This window comes from Chiloscyllium punctatum, chromosome 23 (genome assembly GCF_047496795.1).
Source record: "Chiloscyllium punctatum isolate Juve2018m chromosome 23, sChiPun1.3, whole genome shotgun sequence".
Taxonomy (NCBI): Eukaryota; Metazoa; Chordata; class Chondrichthyes; order Orectolobiformes; family Hemiscylliidae; genus Chiloscyllium; species Chiloscyllium punctatum.
In genome coordinates this window covers 71,367,815-71,385,997 of record NC_092761.1, presented here as the reverse complement: position 1 = coordinate 71,385,997, position 18,183 = coordinate 71,367,815, and the positions used below count along the sequence as shown (strand labels likewise).

The window sequence follows — 18,183 nt, the reverse complement described above, 5'->3', positions numbered from 1 at the left end:
TAATTTACTTGAGTTTTAAGTTCATTTGAGTTTTAATGCTCAAATGGATTTTTTTACAGTGAGTAGCTTATGAAGCAAGGCACTACTACATTAGCTACAGTTGGTTCCTCAGACAACTGCCTAAATTATACCTAGTGATTAATGGATAAGCTACGGGATGAGCTGCATAAGAAGCAGATTCAGCACAATAGCCTATACCTTAGCCAATCTAATGTTGCAATGGTGAAGAGATACGCTAGTCTGTAACAGCAGAAGAGATACAAGATAACCATTGATGTGTTGAATAGATAGCAGATGGATCCTCAGCAAGAATCATCTGTTAATCCACTCTAATGATAAACCAGATCCCTCACAATAATTTCTGAGTGCCTTCCCTTTCTCTGTGGTAAATGCATTAATGACTTCACTGCAACATTTGCGTTTATTCCTGCAAATGTCCTTTTTTATTTTGCTTGAAGATTTACAATGAAGTCAACAAACTGTATCCATCTTTGACTTATTGATTCAGCATTTGTGTCACTTTTCAGTGCTATTTATTTTTGCCTTTTGTAGTGAAGTTAATCCCTGAAATACATATCATAACACTTTCCTTATCATGATTATGTAACAACTCACTTAACAATTCTGTATGCCTTTGCAGTCTTAAGTGCCTGTGAACAAGAGTTTATCACACTGACAGTTACATGGCAACCCTTTTCCAAAGCAGTGCATGTGCCAGATTATATTGTATCTCAGTTTGACCCTATTTTAACTTGACTTGCTCGAGAGACCATTCTGAGCTGGTGCTCAGCGTATAAGAAAATCTGCTCATTCACATCATTTGAACACTTTTGTTCATTGTATTTTAGGTTGATTTTGAATATTATATTCATAATACGATATAAGCTTCCCATTAAATTTACTGCTACCATGGAGTTTGATCCCCATCTTGGCACAATGAGCCTGGTTAGGTTTGACCTAATTGCCCTTGTTAGTTCAACCTGCATAAGAAAGCTCAACATGCCTTATTTCTAAGGCATAACCTCTTCCTTATGGCACATACATGTTGGCCCTATATCCCACAAGCAGAAAATTAATTAGGTAAGGATATACTGTACACATGTGTCCTGACTTCAGGCATGTTGCAGAACATTTCATGGTTGGCTTGTGATGTTAAAATAAGCTTTGATTGGCCCTGTACTTTCTAAAGATTTATTTTTGCTTCTCTGAGCCTTGCTTTACTGGCGCTTTTTAGATTAGATTACTGACAGTGTGAAAACAGGCCCTTCAGCCCAAAAGGTCAACACCAACCCTCCGAAGATCAACCCACTCCCCTACATTTACCTCTTCACCTAACATTACAGGCAATTTAGCATGGCCAATTCACCTAACCTGCACATTTTTGGACTGTCGGAGGAAACACACACGGACACAGGGAGAATGTGCATACTCCACACAGACAGTTGCCTGAGGTGGGAATTGAACCTGAGTCCCTGGCACTGTGAGGCAGCAGTGCTTACCACTGTGCCACCGTGCCACCCACGTATTTTGTCAATTGCATATTGAGCCTAACCATAACCCTCATATTATTGTGGAGCTAAAACCATAATCATTTCTGGTTTTAACAATCATTGGATAATGTTTTTTGCTTGAAAACTATTTTCACTTCAGAGAGTGGAATCCTTTCAATGCACGGGGAAGATCCAGAAGCATTATGTTTGGAGTTATAGTAAGCAGCATGGACTACTGGCAATCTAAATCTCAAGTGCTCTGTTAATTGACAGTTACTAATTCCTGAAGAATATTACCTTATCCTCCAGGTTCTCTGTTTTAACTCTCTCTTTGTTTTCTTCATTCCTCTTTGCCTATGTTAACAACGAGAGGAATTTGCTTCTAAGGGAAAAGGTGTCAGAATGCATTTTTCAATGGGTCTCAACTTCCTACATTACAACAATGATTTACACTTCAAACATGGCTGCAAAGTATCACATGATATTCTGAGATTGAGAAAGGCAGCATAAAAATGTAAGACTTCATTTTTTTAACATCACGATTCATTTCAAACTGTACACAAGCTTGCACTTGTACAAACACTCACAATCCTGCAATAAAGTGCTGATTTCTTAATAAGAGTAGTTCGTTGATTTATGTCTTTGGTATTGAGAGATCTGCAGAGCCAATTGTGTTGTTATCACTAGATAAATCAATACTATAATCAAATAAGACACGTTATTTATGCACTTAATGTCAGATCGTCACATAAATCTAGCATTTTGATAGAATGAAAGCAAATGAACTTTCTTTATATGCAAGAAATGTCTTTTTAACATTTTCTGCCATAAAAATCCAATGATCTCACGCAGCGAAGTGATTGTAATTGTTAATAAAAGCACTGCTCTTCTACATGAAACTGGGGTCTCATTATTTATTCACATAAGATTAAGGGGATAAAAGAACTAAAATTAACTTGCCCTGACCTTATCATAATGCACTGTCAGAACAGTGAACATTTAAGTTGTTCAGTACAGTGCCAGACACTCCACATAATGAACACAGGAGGCTGCTGATGACCAGGTATACTGGCGAACTATTAATATAAAGGGTGGTTTGTGTAAGTAGCCATACTGTGCAGAGTGTTACAGCCCAATTAGTGTCAGATACCAAAAGCATCCACAGAATGAAGCTCTAGACCTTAATGGGCACACGGAAACCATTAATAAGCAACTACAATAAAAGCATCTTTTTGCATTCTACAGATCATTGCTTTGAATAGAGTTTGACCATTAACTTGCAATTTGACCTATTGTCCACTGTACCTTAGTGTTAGTGTCTTTTCACCTGTGAATACCCAGTAGGAATAAGATTTTTTTTTAATCTTTTCAAGTTGAGGTATATTTCCCATTGTATTCATGGTTGACTATCAAAATTGCCTTTTTCTGAATTCCCCTCCACCATTTTATGATTTTTTCTTCCATTCTTTTAAGCTGTTCACACCCATAAAATTCACAGAGATGAGTCACACAGCCTTCTTTATTGAAATGAAATGACTTTTCTTCACTCATTGTCACTCCTGAAGACCCTGCCAGAGCTGGTAGTATCAGGAATGTTGGGTGCAGATTGTTTAACCTATCAACACTTCGCAGTTTTTAACTTGGTCATAACAGATCACTGGAAATTTAGCATTGTGTATCACACAATGTCAAAAATAAATATCTGCCAGTACAGAATAAGCTTTGCTCTCCTCTGTTATTTAAGTCTCTGAAATGCTGCTATCTTAGCATGAGTTGCCAATACATGCCTTCCTTCGGAGATGGTATTATATATTTTTGCTGAAAAACCAAATTGAACAGTCAAAGCCAATAATATTTTCAAAAGAGAAAAGAACAGAATGTGGGATAAAACAAATAACAAAGTTTGGATTACACGATATTAGAGAATCTGAGATAACATAAAGAAAGTCAAGTTCTAAAGCCAAGGAAAAAGAGGAATTCAGTTCAAACAGTGACATGAGCATTGATTTCAACAAAAGGCACTTCAAAAGTGCTTACAAATAGGTAGAATATATAGATGTTGTATTTGGAGCTCAAAGTCAGCAGAAAAATGTAGTCATGATGGAATAATGATAAGAATGGGTTGAGACTTTGCAAAGTGAATATAGGAAGTTAGATAGGAAGTTAAAAAGCAAACCCCCAAAAGGTAGTAACCTCTGGATTACTCCCAGTGCCATGTGCTCTTGAGATTAGGATTAAAAATATAGGGAGGATACATCAATGGCTGAGGAGGAGGTGCAGTGGACAAGGATTCAGATCTTTAGATCATTGCAGTTTCTTCTGGAGCAGAAAAGACCTGTTCAAAGGGACAGGTTTCGCCTGAACTGGAAGTGGAACAATATCTTGCCAGGGAGATATGCTCATGTTATTTGGGACCCTTTAAACTAGTGGGGGTGGGAGGGGAATCCTATGTAGTAGTGAGAATAGCAAAACAGATGAGGATGGTTATGAATTTAAAAAGATCAAGTTAATTAGAAATAGCAGGCAAGAGCAACTCAGAGAATAAGGTAATTCTGAAGAATTAAACTGCATTTATTTCAGTGCAAGGGGTCTTACAGGTAAGGCAAATGAACTCAGGGCATGTATGGGAATATGTATGGGAACTGGTACATTTTAGCTATTACAGAAGCATGCCTGAGGGAGGGACAGGGCTGGCAGCTCAATGTTCCGGGGTTTAGATATTATAGGAAGGATAGAAAGGGAGATTGTGAGGACTGCAGGTGCTGCAAAGCCAGAGTCGATAAAGAATGGAGCTGGAAATAGCACAGCAGGTCAAGCAACATATGAGGAGCAGTGGAGTCAGGGACCCACTGTCCTTTTTCCAGCTCCACACTTTAAGGATAGAAGGGGAGGCAAGAAAGAATGGGAAGTGGTGTTTTTGATTAAGGAGAACATTATTGCTGCACTTAAATAGGATATTTCTGAGGGGTCATCCAGTGAATCCAAAGAAGGATGGAACTCAGAAATAAGAAAGGGATGATCACCTTGATGGGACTGTATTATATGCTCCCCAGTAAATTGAGGGAAATTGAGGAGCAAATATGTTGAGAGATCTCAGATGAATGAAAAAAAAACATGGTTGTAATAGTAGGGGGTTTTAACTTTCCAAATATAGACTAGAACTGCCAGGGTGTTAAATGTGAGGAACACTTCTACTATTGAAGAAGCAAAACCTGACTTTCTCTTGGGAAATAAGGCAGGGTAAGTGACTGAACTGTCAGTAGGTGAGCATTTTGTGACCAGAGATCATAATTCTATTAGTTTTAAAATAGTTTTGGAAAATGATAGGCCTTCTATAAAAGTTAAAGTTCCTTGAAGCTCTGGTCAAGAATAAGAAGGCATCATATATTAACAGCTGACAACTGGGATCATGTAAATTTCTCAAGGGGTGTAGGGCATTCTTAAGAGAGATATCAGGACAAAACAAGGGGAAATGGGATAGCCTTGGCAGATAAGGTTAAGAATAATCCAAAGAGATTCTGCAAGTACATGAAGAGCAAAAGAGCAATAAGAGAGAGAATAGGGCCCCTTACATGTCAATGAGGTAATCCATGTGTGGAACTTCAGGAGATGGGAGAATGAATATTTTACATCACTTTTTACTGTAAAGAAAGAAATGGAAGGAACTTGGGGAAATAAGTATTGACGTCTTGAAAAATGTAAAGATAGATACATCTGATCAAGTGTATCGAAGGATATTGTGGGAAGTTAGCGAAGAAATTGCAGGGCCTCTAGCAGAGATATTTTGTATCATCTACAGGCACGATAAACAACCAGAGGACTGGAGGGTGCCTATTGCTGTGTCTTTATTTAAGAAAGGTTGTGTGGAGAAGCTTAGGAATTATAAACCAGTGACTCTGACATCAGTGATAGGTAAGTTGTTGGAGGGGATTCTGAGAGGTCGGATTTACATGCATCTGGAGGAGCAAAGACTGATTAGGGATAGTCAGCATGGCTTTGTGCTTGGGAAATCATGTCTCACAAACTTGAGTGAGTTTTTTGAGGATGTAATCAATAAGATTGATGAGGGCAGAGTGGTAAACATTGTCAGCATGGACTTTAGTAAAACCTTTAACAAAGTTTCGCACAGTAGACTAATTCGTAAAGATAGATCACATGGGATTGGAGAGAGCTCACCAATTGGGTGCAAAATTGATTTGATGGTAGGAGACAAAGGTTTTGGTGGAGATTGTTCTTCAGACTGGACGCCTATGGCCATCGGTCTTCTGCAGGGATTGGTGCTGGGTCCACTTTTGTTTGTTATTTATATAAATGACTTGGGTGAGAATTTAGGAGGCATGATTAGTAAGTTTGTGGATTACATCAAAATTGGTGGTATAGTCAACGGTGAAGAAGATTAGTTTAAGGTTACAAAGAGATCTTGATCAATTGGACAAATGGACTGAGGAGTGACAGATGGAGTTTAATTTGGATCAGTGCAAAGTATTGCATTTTGGTAAAACAAACAAGAGCAGGATTTATGTAATTAATGATAGGGCCCTAGCAGTGTTATTGAACAGAGATACCTAGGGGTTCAGGTACATAGTTGTTTGAAAGTTACATCACAGATAGATAGAGTAGCTTAGAAGGTGTTTAGTACATTTGTCTTCATTACTCAGATTGTTAATATAGGAATTGAAATGTCATTTTGAGGTAGTACCGGACATTGGTGAGGCCACTTTTGGAGTACTGAGTACATTTCTGGTTGTTTTGCTATAGGAAGGATATTATTAAATTGGAGAGGGTTCAGAGAAGATTTACCAGGGTCTTGCCTAGATTGGAGATTTTGAGTTATATGGAGAGTCTGGATAGACTGGAGCATAGGAGGTTGAGAGGTGACCTTATAGAGGTTTATAAAATCATGAGGAGCATAGATTAGATGAATAGCAAAGGCCTTTTCCCTAGGGTGAGGGAGTTCAAAACTAAGGGGCATATTTTTAAGTTTAGAGAAGAAAGATTTAAAAGGGAACGTTTTACACAGGGGGTGATTCGTATGTGGAATAAATTGCCAAAGGAAGTGGTAGATGCAAGTGCAGTTACAATATTTAAAATACTTTTGGATAAGTACATGAATGGAAAAGGTTTAGAGGGCTATGGGCCAAACACAGGCAAATGGGACTAGTTTAGTTTGGGAAACTTGGTCAGCATAGACGTGTTGGACTGAAGGGTCTGTTTCTGTGCTACATGACTCTATTTCTCTAAATCATAAAGATTGCAATCAGGAGAGTGAGAAAGGGTCTTACAAGTGAGACAGTGATCATATATCAAATGAAGAAAACATTTTCAAAAGTCTTCCAATTGTTTAGTGACCTTAAAGAGCCAAGGTGTTACACACCAATTTAATTATATTTTGAAATGTTTCATCAGTTGCTACATAGGCAAAAGTGACAGCTGTTTTTACTCAGCAAGATCCCATAAACACCAGTAAGAAAATGTTTCGTGCATCCTGTCCAGGTATATGAATAGAATATGAGAAAAGTCACCCTTGATTGGAAGCAGAACTCAAACTTTGTATGAACTATTAATTTATAGAAAAATTAAAACATTGTTCAGGAAATCAAGATATTTGTTCTGAGAAAAGAAACCTCCTGTAGGCAAAGGAAAAATATAAGAGTTTTATTTGAGGTCTATGCTCATAATGAGTGCAAGATTATGTAAACATGATAGAAACTAGAGCTGTTCAAGGAGGCAGTGCTGTCCAGTGAGTGAAAGAGACATTTGATATGAAAAAGGAAGAAGTTTGCAAGATTTCATCAATCTGGCCACCTCCTGAATTACTGGGAAGGTATAAAGTGTAGAAGGTAAGCCATAAACTAAAACACAGTTAGCAATTTTAAACTGGATATCACGAGAAAATTAAAGTGAAATATATTTATTGACACAGTGCCTTTCAATGCTCAGAATGCCCCAAATATCCAATGAAGTGTTCTTGAAGTGTAATTACTGTTGTTTTGTGGTTTCTCAACAAGATTTCACAAATAGCAACAAAGTAAATAACCTGTTAATCTCCTTTCATGGTTTTTGTTGACAAATGAGTATCAGTCTCGATGCTGCAGAAACTTTCCTCCAAACTTAAAAATCACACAACACCAGTTTATAGCCCCAACGGTTTTATTTGGAAGTACAAGCTTTCGGAGTAGTGCTCCTTCATCAGGTAGCATAGGATCTTTGACATCCAACTGAACATGATGACAGTGCTTCAGTTTATCGCCTCATCTGAAAGGTGCCACTTCTGACAATGCAATATGCCCTCAGGTCTGATATATCATCGGAAATGATGTGCTGAACTCCCTGAAGTGGGTTTTAATGTCAGTAGCCTTAATCTCAGGGGGAACATGATGTCTCTCCTTTCTGCTTTTAAATCTATGACAGACACATTGGGTAAAAGTCTTAACTTCCTGATGGTAATTAAAGATCTCAGACAAAATGACTTCAAGTAGTCTGAGCAGGCACAAACAAAACTGCCCAGTAATTTGGCGGTAATTGGTCCTAATTTATCTCTTTAGTTAAGTGAAGCAACAAAGATCAAGAGTTCATCAAATAAAAATGTCATATGATATATGAGCAAAATATAAAGCAACTTCCTTCTAAGTTGACTGTCTTGAGAGATATCCATATCAACCCATTAAGCAAACCGCCATTTGGCACATCCTACCATGTACATCAGCCTACTTGAGAAACTGACATTGCAAAAACTTGCTAGGAAAACTCTCCTGCCACTGTCAAGAAACCTTTGTCTGCCCAAGAATTCTTTACCATTTACTTCTGTCTGAAGAACCATCTGCTGTTTAACATTCACAAATTTTCTCCCTTGCTGTAAAAGCCCATTGTCAAGTTTATGTCTTGCCACAACCTTTACAACTTTATTTTAATTTAGTATTCTCTGCCATATATTTATCAAATTGATTTGCCTATAACTTCCCCCACCCTCACCCCCAGCCCCTACTCCCACAAGCACACGAGCTTTGATAAATGCCCCCCACCCCTTCAATACCTATTTCATTTGATTCCTATGAAAAAACTAGTCTGTTTGTCCTCTTTATTTTACTCACACACATACTCAATTTGAATTTCTCTCCCAGATTACTCTTCTTGCTGTCCATGAAGCCCATGTTACTATATTTAGAATCTACTCCCCAGTTGATGCTACTTGTATTTAGGAACAATGACAGTAGATTATTCAGCCTCCTTCAATCAGTTTTGCCAATCACTTGATTGGTACCCATTTGCCACTTTCAGTTTTCACTCATTTCACCACCAATGCATGGTGGCAACATTGTGTACCATCCATAAAATACCCTGCATCAACTCACCACAGCTTTACTCATTGTGTCTTCCAAAATCACAACCTCTACCACTGGACAGACAACGGTACTAGAAGCATGGGAACACCATCACTGGTTGTAGCTGCCTCTCCAAGGTACACACCATCTTCACTTGTAGACATACTCTTTTGTTCCTTCACTGTCACTGGGTAAAACTTGTACAAGCCTAATCCTAACTGGCTGGCCCTACACCGCAAGAACTGTTACAGTTCAAGAAGGCAGCTCACAACCACCTTCTTTAGGCAATGAGGAATGGTGAACAAATACTGGCTTAGTCAACGACAGTCCAATCTCATGTATGAATAAAAGAAATCTCTATCAAAGCATAAGAAAATAGGGAAAACCTCCTGAATTAAATTGCTGAACCAATTACTTCTACTTTTGTTTCAGTAACTTGTTTAGAGGGTCTATTTCCATTTAAGAGGGAGTGAATAGGAAATTCTGTTACCTCAGGGTCATCGTGACAGACAATCTGTCCCTTAATGCAGGACTTGATACATGCCTTGGGAAAGCAGTTAACACATTTGGCAGACTAATGAAATAACAAGGAATGACACCAGTCTGGCCCTGAGGACTAAGCTGATAGTTTATTAGGCGAGTGTTCTCAGCTCCTTGTTGTATGACTGTGAAAAGATTTGTTTGGCACAGACACTTCTGTAGGATGGAAAACAATTGCATACGAAAGACTAACCATGCCATGAGGTAGACAGAACCCAAAGAAGAGTATGAGGTCCAATGTTCAGTTATAAGGATGCAAATAAATGTGGCATGAAGACCCTGGACAAAGATTTTTACACCTGGGAGTCACTAGCCAAGAAGAAAGGAAAATGGTAACATCTCCTGTGAGCTGGGTGCACACTGTGGTGATTAGTGGTTACAGCAGCTCAGTGACAGATGACAATTCTGAAATCAGCTATCCACAATGCCACTTGGTCTTTGCACAGATGGGAGAACCTGCGTGACAAAGAGTGGCGTCTTCAACCACTCACGAACATACATTATATGGCAACATCCATCTCAAATGGATGTGTTGTTGCATCTTATCATCTTTTGTAGAAGGAAGGGTTCCAGAAGTAGTTGGTTTAAAGAAAACACTGTCAGCCATGCCAAAGAGTAATTGTTTGTTATCTTAGAAAATCTCCATGCACATATGCACTTCACATAAGACCATTGCCTTCGAGTTGCCTTCCAAATCACTCACAAAGCTGACTTGGAAATATCTCACCATTCTTTCATTGTCTCTGGTCAAATCCTGGAATTCTCTCCCTAATGGCATTGTGGGTCAACCCACAGCAGGTGGACTTCAGCGGTTCAAGAAGGCAGCTCACCATCACCTTCACAAGGACAGCTAGGGATGGGCAATAAATGCTGTCCAGACAGCCAGTGACACTCACATCCCACAAAATGAATAAACTTAAAAATGCATCATAATTTAGTTGGCTGCCAGACTTCAAGAATTACACAATGTTCAATCAAAATCTATGTCGCAGTTGGAAAAACTAAATATGAAGAAAGAAATGCAACATTTGGAATCTACACCAAGTATCCACAAGGACATACTTTACTAAAAAGAGATAAGAACGTTAAGTTGTAAAATGCCTTTCACAGCCAATGACATCTCATAGAGCAGAGCCAGAATATGTTCCTCCTCATAACTTCCCATGTAAGACCTGAGGTTGTCACTTTAAGTCTAAATAACAACAAACTTATCAATTACCTAATTCCAATGTGTTATTTAAATTCAATCATATTTTATGTGGCCTTAATGGAGCAGGTACCAATGATTTGGCTGAATATGTTGCTGCCATAGATCTAGTGGGATGTGGTAGAGTCCACAGACAAAGGATGTAGTAGAAAGTGAGGACCGCGGATGCTGGAGATAAGAGTCGAAAAGTATAGTGCTGGAAAAGCACAGCAGGTCAGGCAGTATCCAAAGAGTAGGAGAATCAATGTTGCGGGCATAGCCCTATGTAGATAGTCACTTCTGCCCACATCAGGAGCAACCCCAAGAATTTTGGTACCATTGTGTTTTACACAGTAAGATGTTCTAGCTAATAGAGAAAAGAACGTTCTCTGACTGGAACAGCCTATGGAAGATTCACTGGTTTGGTATTGGCCCACTTATTCCAAGGAGTGAAAGGCATTCACAAAGCTGCTTCACTGGAACTTTGCCCCACTCAACATTCCTTATGGATTCTTTTGAGTCTAGTGTTCCCAGAAATACAGACCATGGCATCTCTTGAAGAGCTCTATTCAAGTGGTGTAAAGTTGGGTGGATGACTGGACAAATCCCTTAGTTTTTTGGGAATCCTGCATGGAGATCAACACATTAGGACTTCCATGGAGTTCTTGCACATGACTCTAGTCATACAACCAGACTCAGATGATCTAGAGACTAGAAGATTTGGGTTAAGAAAACCATTGAGATCATATTCATTTATTTTCTCTCCACCAGACGTTTGCTTTACACTTATTGTCACATTGCTTCGTAAGCAAGTTTTTTTTAACTGATTGGATCATATGCAAACTTATTTCAGCACAGTAAATTCCTCATTATAAAACAACAAGAAAATTGAGTTTAGCAACATCTATGAATATTAAGATGCAGAGGAGAGGCCACTGAAATTGCTCCATTTTATTTCATAAGTCCTCTGACTGGAATCGTAGATGCTTCAAGCATTACTCTAACTGCTGGAATTGTCCATTCTAATATCTTTACAGTTATAGCGTAAAAAATATATTTTAAAGATTCAAGAAAACTGTTCATTTTCAGCTGCCAATACCCCAAAAGAGTTGAGACCAATTATAGTCTTCAGGTAAATGGCAGTTAAAAGATAAGGGAAAATTAGACTAATACATGAAGATATTTTTGGAACAATAGTAAATTTATTTTCTGAAATGATTTTTCTTCACTACCTTAGCAGAACAGCATGTCCGTCAACTCATGCTGAGCATAGCCACAGGGCATGTACTATTTCTTATAACAATAACTTTATTTGTGCACATAATAGCAAAATCCTTTGTTCTCGTTGCTCTTGACCTTCATTTTGGGAAGAACTAGACATGGAAACATCTTTGATTTTAAAAGAACCATCCTTAATTTAGTTTGGAGACATAGCAGTTAAAGAGAAATGGATAGCTGAAAACACAGTGTGTATCCCTTAATGTGCATTTTCTTTGCATAGACATGCACAGGTCTCTCCCAACCTGGCCATTATCGCACCCAATTAATTTTCTGAAGGGAATTTGTTCATTCCCTTCATTCGTATGTTCACTGATGCTGAAAATTAATCCAGAAAACCCCAGGATAACTGCACTCACATGTTAATCTTATCTAAAGTAAATTCCCATAGCTTCATGAATTATGTATCATCTCTGTTTAAGTTCATCCTCATAACATCTAATCCTGGTCCCTTCCAGGTGTCTGTCCAGCTATTTTGTTCAATTAACCAATGCCATATCAATCATTTCTCTTTATATTCACTGTGTTAAATCAGTGAGAGAGGTGAAGACTCTTCAGGTTTGCTTGAAGCTTATTTATTTAAATTTGGGATCCTCTATCTCTGCAGTATTACAACCAAGGCTTGAGGAATGCACCATCACTCTGATCCCACTAATCCATGTGTCACAATGGATGATGAAAATACTTTTCCAGTAACAAATGTGACCAATTAAATCCTTTATCTACTTCAGATCTTAAACAATGAAATTGATCTCCCAGTTTTTGTAATAAACACAAGTATTGGTTTGTTTTCGAAACAAAATGTATACAATGAAAACACAATTATTTGTTAAGATACGCAGCCAGTATAGAAATATAAATGCTTATAAATGCATACAAACAATCTTCAGAATAATAACAGATTTCTTTGAAGAGATTACTTTATGAAAATAAAGCTGTTTGGCAAATAAGTTATTCTTGAAGGCAAAAAGATAATGCATAGAATGGTCCAGAGTCTGTTCCCTAGATGTTCTGGCATGTGTCTCATCCTGAACTCAATAATGTTTTGTTTTCTTCACGAGAATGAGAGAAGTCAATTTGTTCTTAACAAACATACCTCCAACTTAGTTTCTTCATAGCACATTTGCTTCCAATTGAACTAGCTAAAACAATACCTCTCTCAGCCTGTCACTGTTTAAACAGCCCTGACAATGGTCTACAACAAAGAAAGCAGTTATCACCAATCATGTGACCTCATTAAATGAATCTCCAGTATCCACAATGAATTTTCAATGATCTCTTTCAAACAAACCACTCCAGATATTTCCATAAATAAATTCCTTTTTCTGAATCTTTCAAACTGTCAGTCTTCCAAACAGTGTTAGCAATGAAGTGTCACTATAACAACAGTGGAACTCCAATGCAAATCTATTTCCATCTTTACGACCCCACAGATTTTTCAAGAACTCAGTTGAAAGCTGCAGGTTTCATCCAGTGTTATGGTGGCACTTAACCATTTAGTGATTCTTTTTGGTAATAACATAAATAGTGTGTGTGTTTGTAAATCACTGAAAAGCCACATCTTCGGTTAAATATCTATCCTCATTTCATTTGATGTCTTCAGAAATTTATGTCTGTCCAATTTTTGTGAATTGATTCAGTTGCGAATATTTCAATGACCTTGCTGCCCAGGAACAGCAAAGTGCAGATTCAGCCTTTCTCCTGTATCTGCTGCAGATCCCTGCCATTGCTGTGTTGAATGCAGATTAATCACTACCCTCAGTCTTTTCTCACGTTGCCAGTCAATCCAATCAAATTCCATGAGAGTATATTGAATTGTTTCATCAGTTTTGCCATATTTTACATGAAAGTTGGTCATAAAATGTTTGCAGTGCTGAAGGAGGCCATTCTATCCTAGCCCACGCCAACTGTCTATAACAGCTAATTACGCTAGCCCACCCTTTCCAAAAAAGCAAGTAAATACATTTTTCTCTTTAGTTGGTTATCCTTTTTGAAAGCAACTATTGAATCTGCCTGCAGAGTCATTCTGGGCTGTGCCTTCCATTAATCTGTCACTAAATTAAAAAAAAGCTCTCATATCATCTTGATTCTTTTGACAATCACCTTAAATCAGATTTCTCGCCCTAGACCTTTCCATCAAAGGGAGCAGTTTTTGTCTATTCAGACTCTCTAGATCCTATGTGGTTTTGCACAGCATTATTCCCAACTTTCGCTTCCCTCAGGAAAACAATGCTGCATTCTCCAAATTTACCTCTTAACTAATGCTCCTCATTTCTATAAACATTTTCATAAAATCCTTGCTGCACCTTGTCTCAATTTTTCACGTCCTTCCGAAACGGAGGTGCTCAGTTTTGGACACACTAATCCAGCTAAAGCCAAGCCAGTTTTTTATAAAGGTTTGTTATAACTTAATTGCTTTTGTAATCCATGCTCTAAATTATAAATCACAGGATCCCAAAATGCCTTTCCATACACCTTTTAGCTTTCACAATAGTTAACAAATGATCCATAGAAGAGATAACCTTTTTTTAATATACTTGAGGCATGTTGTTACAATCAGCGATGTAATACCTAAAAGAATGGCAAAAGCAGAAAATACCAAAACTTTCAAAAAAAGAATTGAATCCATTACTATAAAAAATGCAGGACAATTGGGAATGAGTGGAGAATTGGTACTAACAAAGAGTGAGCACAAACATGATGGGAGCTCAATTGCTTTCCTTTTGCAATATAAGAGATTCTGTGAACTGTACAATTCACTGCTACTGGACTATATCCAAATTTATGTCCATCAGTATTTAAGCTTCCTGTACAAAATCCAACATAAAAGTTGCTAATAAACATAGATTCAATTAGAATTAATAAATACTAGACCACCTTTGAATGCAGGTAAGAAAGTAAAGGTTCACTTGTCCATCTGTAACCTCAAAAACAAATAGATTTTTCTTTTGCAGGTGAGCGATGGAAGTCTTACCATTTCATCAGTGGGCCGGAATGACAGAGGGCCCTATACATGTCGGGCCTACAGTATTCAGGGAGAAGCTGTTCACACCACTCGATTATTGGTTCAAGGTAACATTTTAGCTCATAAGTCTCTGGCCAGACTAAATTATGTTAGCTGCAGACTGCTGTTTCACTATTTATATGATTCATTTCAGCACTTTAGTGAGTACTGCAGGAACCTTCGTATGAGATTTAACTCGGTACATTGTATATTTTCAATTCTATCTTATTATTCTGTGTTAGAAATCATTAGTTATTAGACATTAGAAAACAGTTGCAGCATCCAATCCCAAAGTCTAGAATTAAATATTTGAAGAAATTGAAATTGGACTGAAAATTAACTTGAGTATATCACTAGCTTGTGAGATTTGTTCATATTTTCACAATTGACAGTTAAAAGCCCTGCGCTAAATATAATTTTGTATGAGGCATCAATTAAAACTAGAGACCTTTCCTGTATTATTTTAAAGCTGAATATCATTATGCAGAACTTGCTCAAGTTGTCAGCCTCAGTTGGAGCTGTGTGAATTGCCTCCAGGCAGCAACCTGAAAGTTGTGTGTTGATTAGGTCTCCAAGATATTTTGTGTAAGCCAGAGAAATATGTAAGTACTCAAATCCAGAATACTTTTTGTTGCATTGTACTACAGAATTTGATTATTGCTAGAATTGGAGACATGTTGTCAAAGCTTTTCATATTGCATTCATCAGGACTGATGCAAGAACACCAGTCATTTTGACTGTTCTGATTCAGAGGAGCCTTTTTGCATGTAAATCAGTCCCAAATTGGTTTTACTTGATTTATATGCAAAACTACTTTTAGAATATTGAGACTCCAAACAGAAATGCATACATTTAAAATACAGATGTTTTCTGATCAACCTGTTCAAAGATATAATGATATAGACATGGCACAGGTAAGGTTTGAGCTCAGGCCTCTTTGTTTAGAGGTAGAGACATTACCACTCTCTCATAAGAGCCCTTCCTTTTTGTTTTCTAAAAGATATTCTAATCAACCTGTTCAGATATGTTACGGTACATGTCTGGGGCATGTGTAACTTGAGCTCAGACTTGCTGGCCCAGAGGTGGAGACATTACTACTGTGCCACAAGACCCTAATATATACTTTAGTTTGTCTCTCCTGTGTATTATTTCCCAATCTTTTAATGAACAATAAACTATTGAAATGAATATTTATTTAACTTCTAAAATTCATAAATTTACTATCAGAGTTATAACTGAAAATGTTGAAGAAACACAGCAAGTCTGGCACACCTGCAAAGAGAGTAACAGGATTAGCATTTCATTCTGAAGAAGAGTCATATTGGCCATAAACCATTACACTGTTCCTGCCTTCACAGATGCTGTCAGACCTGCCGAGTTTCTCTAACATTTCCTATTATTATTTCACTTCCGGCATCCTCCATAGTGTTTTTACTTTTATTTGAGTGATCATATCAGATTGTCAGGTATTTACACAAATGCCGAGCACTTGTTCAGGATTAGAGTGCTAGGGATAGGGCATAGTTACAATACTACCTTTTTTAATTCCTGCAAGCACTCCAAAGGGTCAGATGCAATTTTGACTGATTATTAAATAGTGTCCGCTGCTACTTCCTGCTTATATAGTGAGTTTCCTTTGAGTCCATTCCATCAACTTGTCTATATCCTTTTGAAGCCTGACACAACCTCCTTATAGTTTGCAATGCTTCCAAGTTTTGAAATCAACAAATTTTGAAAGTGTGCCCACTATATAAAGAGTTGTCATTAATATATATCAGGAAAAGCCAGTGTCCCAACACTAGCCCTTATGGACCTCAACAGCAAACATTCATTTAGCCCAAAGAACAGCCATTAACCAGTAACCCTTGTTTCCTATTCCTCAGCCAATTTTGTATCTATATTGCTGCCATCCTAACGTTGCTCATAAGTCTGTTATGTTCCTGTACCCAATGCCATTTGAAAGCCAGTATGCACCACATCAGCAGTATCATTCCCATCAACACTCCTTGCTACATCTTCAAAATTCCAGCACATTAGTTAAACATGACTTTTCCTTGGGGATTCCTTGCTGGTTTCCCACAATTAATACACATTAATCCCTGTGGCAATTAACCTTGTTTCAAATTATTGTTCCTAGAGGTGTCCCCTTATCATTGAAATTAAATTGATTGGCTTGGGCTTATCTTTGCACTTTTTTTAAAACAAGGGTGTAACTTTTGCAATTCTGCAGTCCTCTGGCACCTCCCTGTATCAAAGGAAGACTCAAAGATTATGGCCAGTGTATCTCCAATCTTCCAATCTCATTTCCTTCATGATCCTTGGATATGTCTTGTCTGGTGCTGGTGCCTGAGTCACTTTGAGTACAGGCAGCCTATCCAATACCATTGCCTTAACAATGGAAAGCCTTTGCAAAAATTGAATTAACTGCTTTCTGTTTATGTTCTGCACAATCTCTTCTTTGTAGAGGCAGATTCAATATGTCAGGTATACCCCCCGCTTCCATATGTAAATGCTCCATTTTGGTAATTAATTGGCCTTATTGTTTTTAAAACAATTTCACCACTTACCTGACTATTGAGAATTTTGGAGCTCTCTGTTATGTTAGCTGCCAGATTCTTGCCCTACTCCCTCTTCACTTTTCTGGTTTGCTTTTTCACATCCTCTCTGAATATTCGATACTCAGTTTGCTTCTCAATTGTATTTTCTACTTGACATCAATCATATGCACATGTTTTCTTCTTTACCTTAATTTCTACCTTTTTTTCATCCAGGAACTATGGATTTGTTTGCTCTTGTGCTCTCTTTCAAGGGAATACTCTTTGACTCTGCCCAGTAACTTTTCTTTATAGGTGGCCCATTGTACATCTACCACTTTTCCTGCAAACATTTGGCTCCCATTTATTCATCTCAGATGCATTCTTACTCCACTGAAATTCCCCAGATTCTTATCCTTCCTTTAAATTATACAATTTCCCTTTTCTGCTGTTACCATAAACCTGATGATACAATGATTACTGTCTCCTAAATATTCTTGTATTGATAGCTGATCTCCTTGGCCTATTTCATTTCCAAAAGCAAGGTCTAGCAAAGTCTTCTTTCTTCTTGGATTGGAAATGTAACACGGCAGAAAATTTTCCTGAACATAGTATCTGGACCTTTTGCATCTCTCTGCCTGTCACACTATTTCCATCTCAGTCTCTATTTAGATAATGAAAGTCTCTTACTATAACTAGTCTATAATTTTTAAACAATGTCCTGCAACTTACTTGCAATTTTTTTTCTCTACTTCCCTGCTGATAGACCAGGACCAGACCAAACCTCCTCAATATATGTAAGAAGATAGTCTATACCCTAGCTTTTTCT

General features: G+C 37.7%; 1 protein-coding gene across 7 annotated transcripts in view; it reads left to right on the top strand.

Moving 5' to 3' along the window:
• Nucleotides 1-18,183, top strand: part of igsf9bb (immunoglobulin superfamily, member 9Bb) — a 682,739-nt gene that overhangs the window by 453,619 nt on the left and 210,937 nt on the right. For all 7 annotated transcript variants that reach the window (XR_011963911.1, XR_011963912.1, XM_072593172.1 and 4 more), the window contains one exon: nt 14,771-14,888. Coding sequence is in view for 5 of the 7 variants with exons in the window: in XM_072593172.1 (XP_072449273.1) it covers nt 14,771-14,888 (118 nt within the window). In the remaining 2 variants the exon portion in view is untranslated. The remainder of the gene's footprint in view (nt 1-14,770; nt 14,889-18,183) is intronic.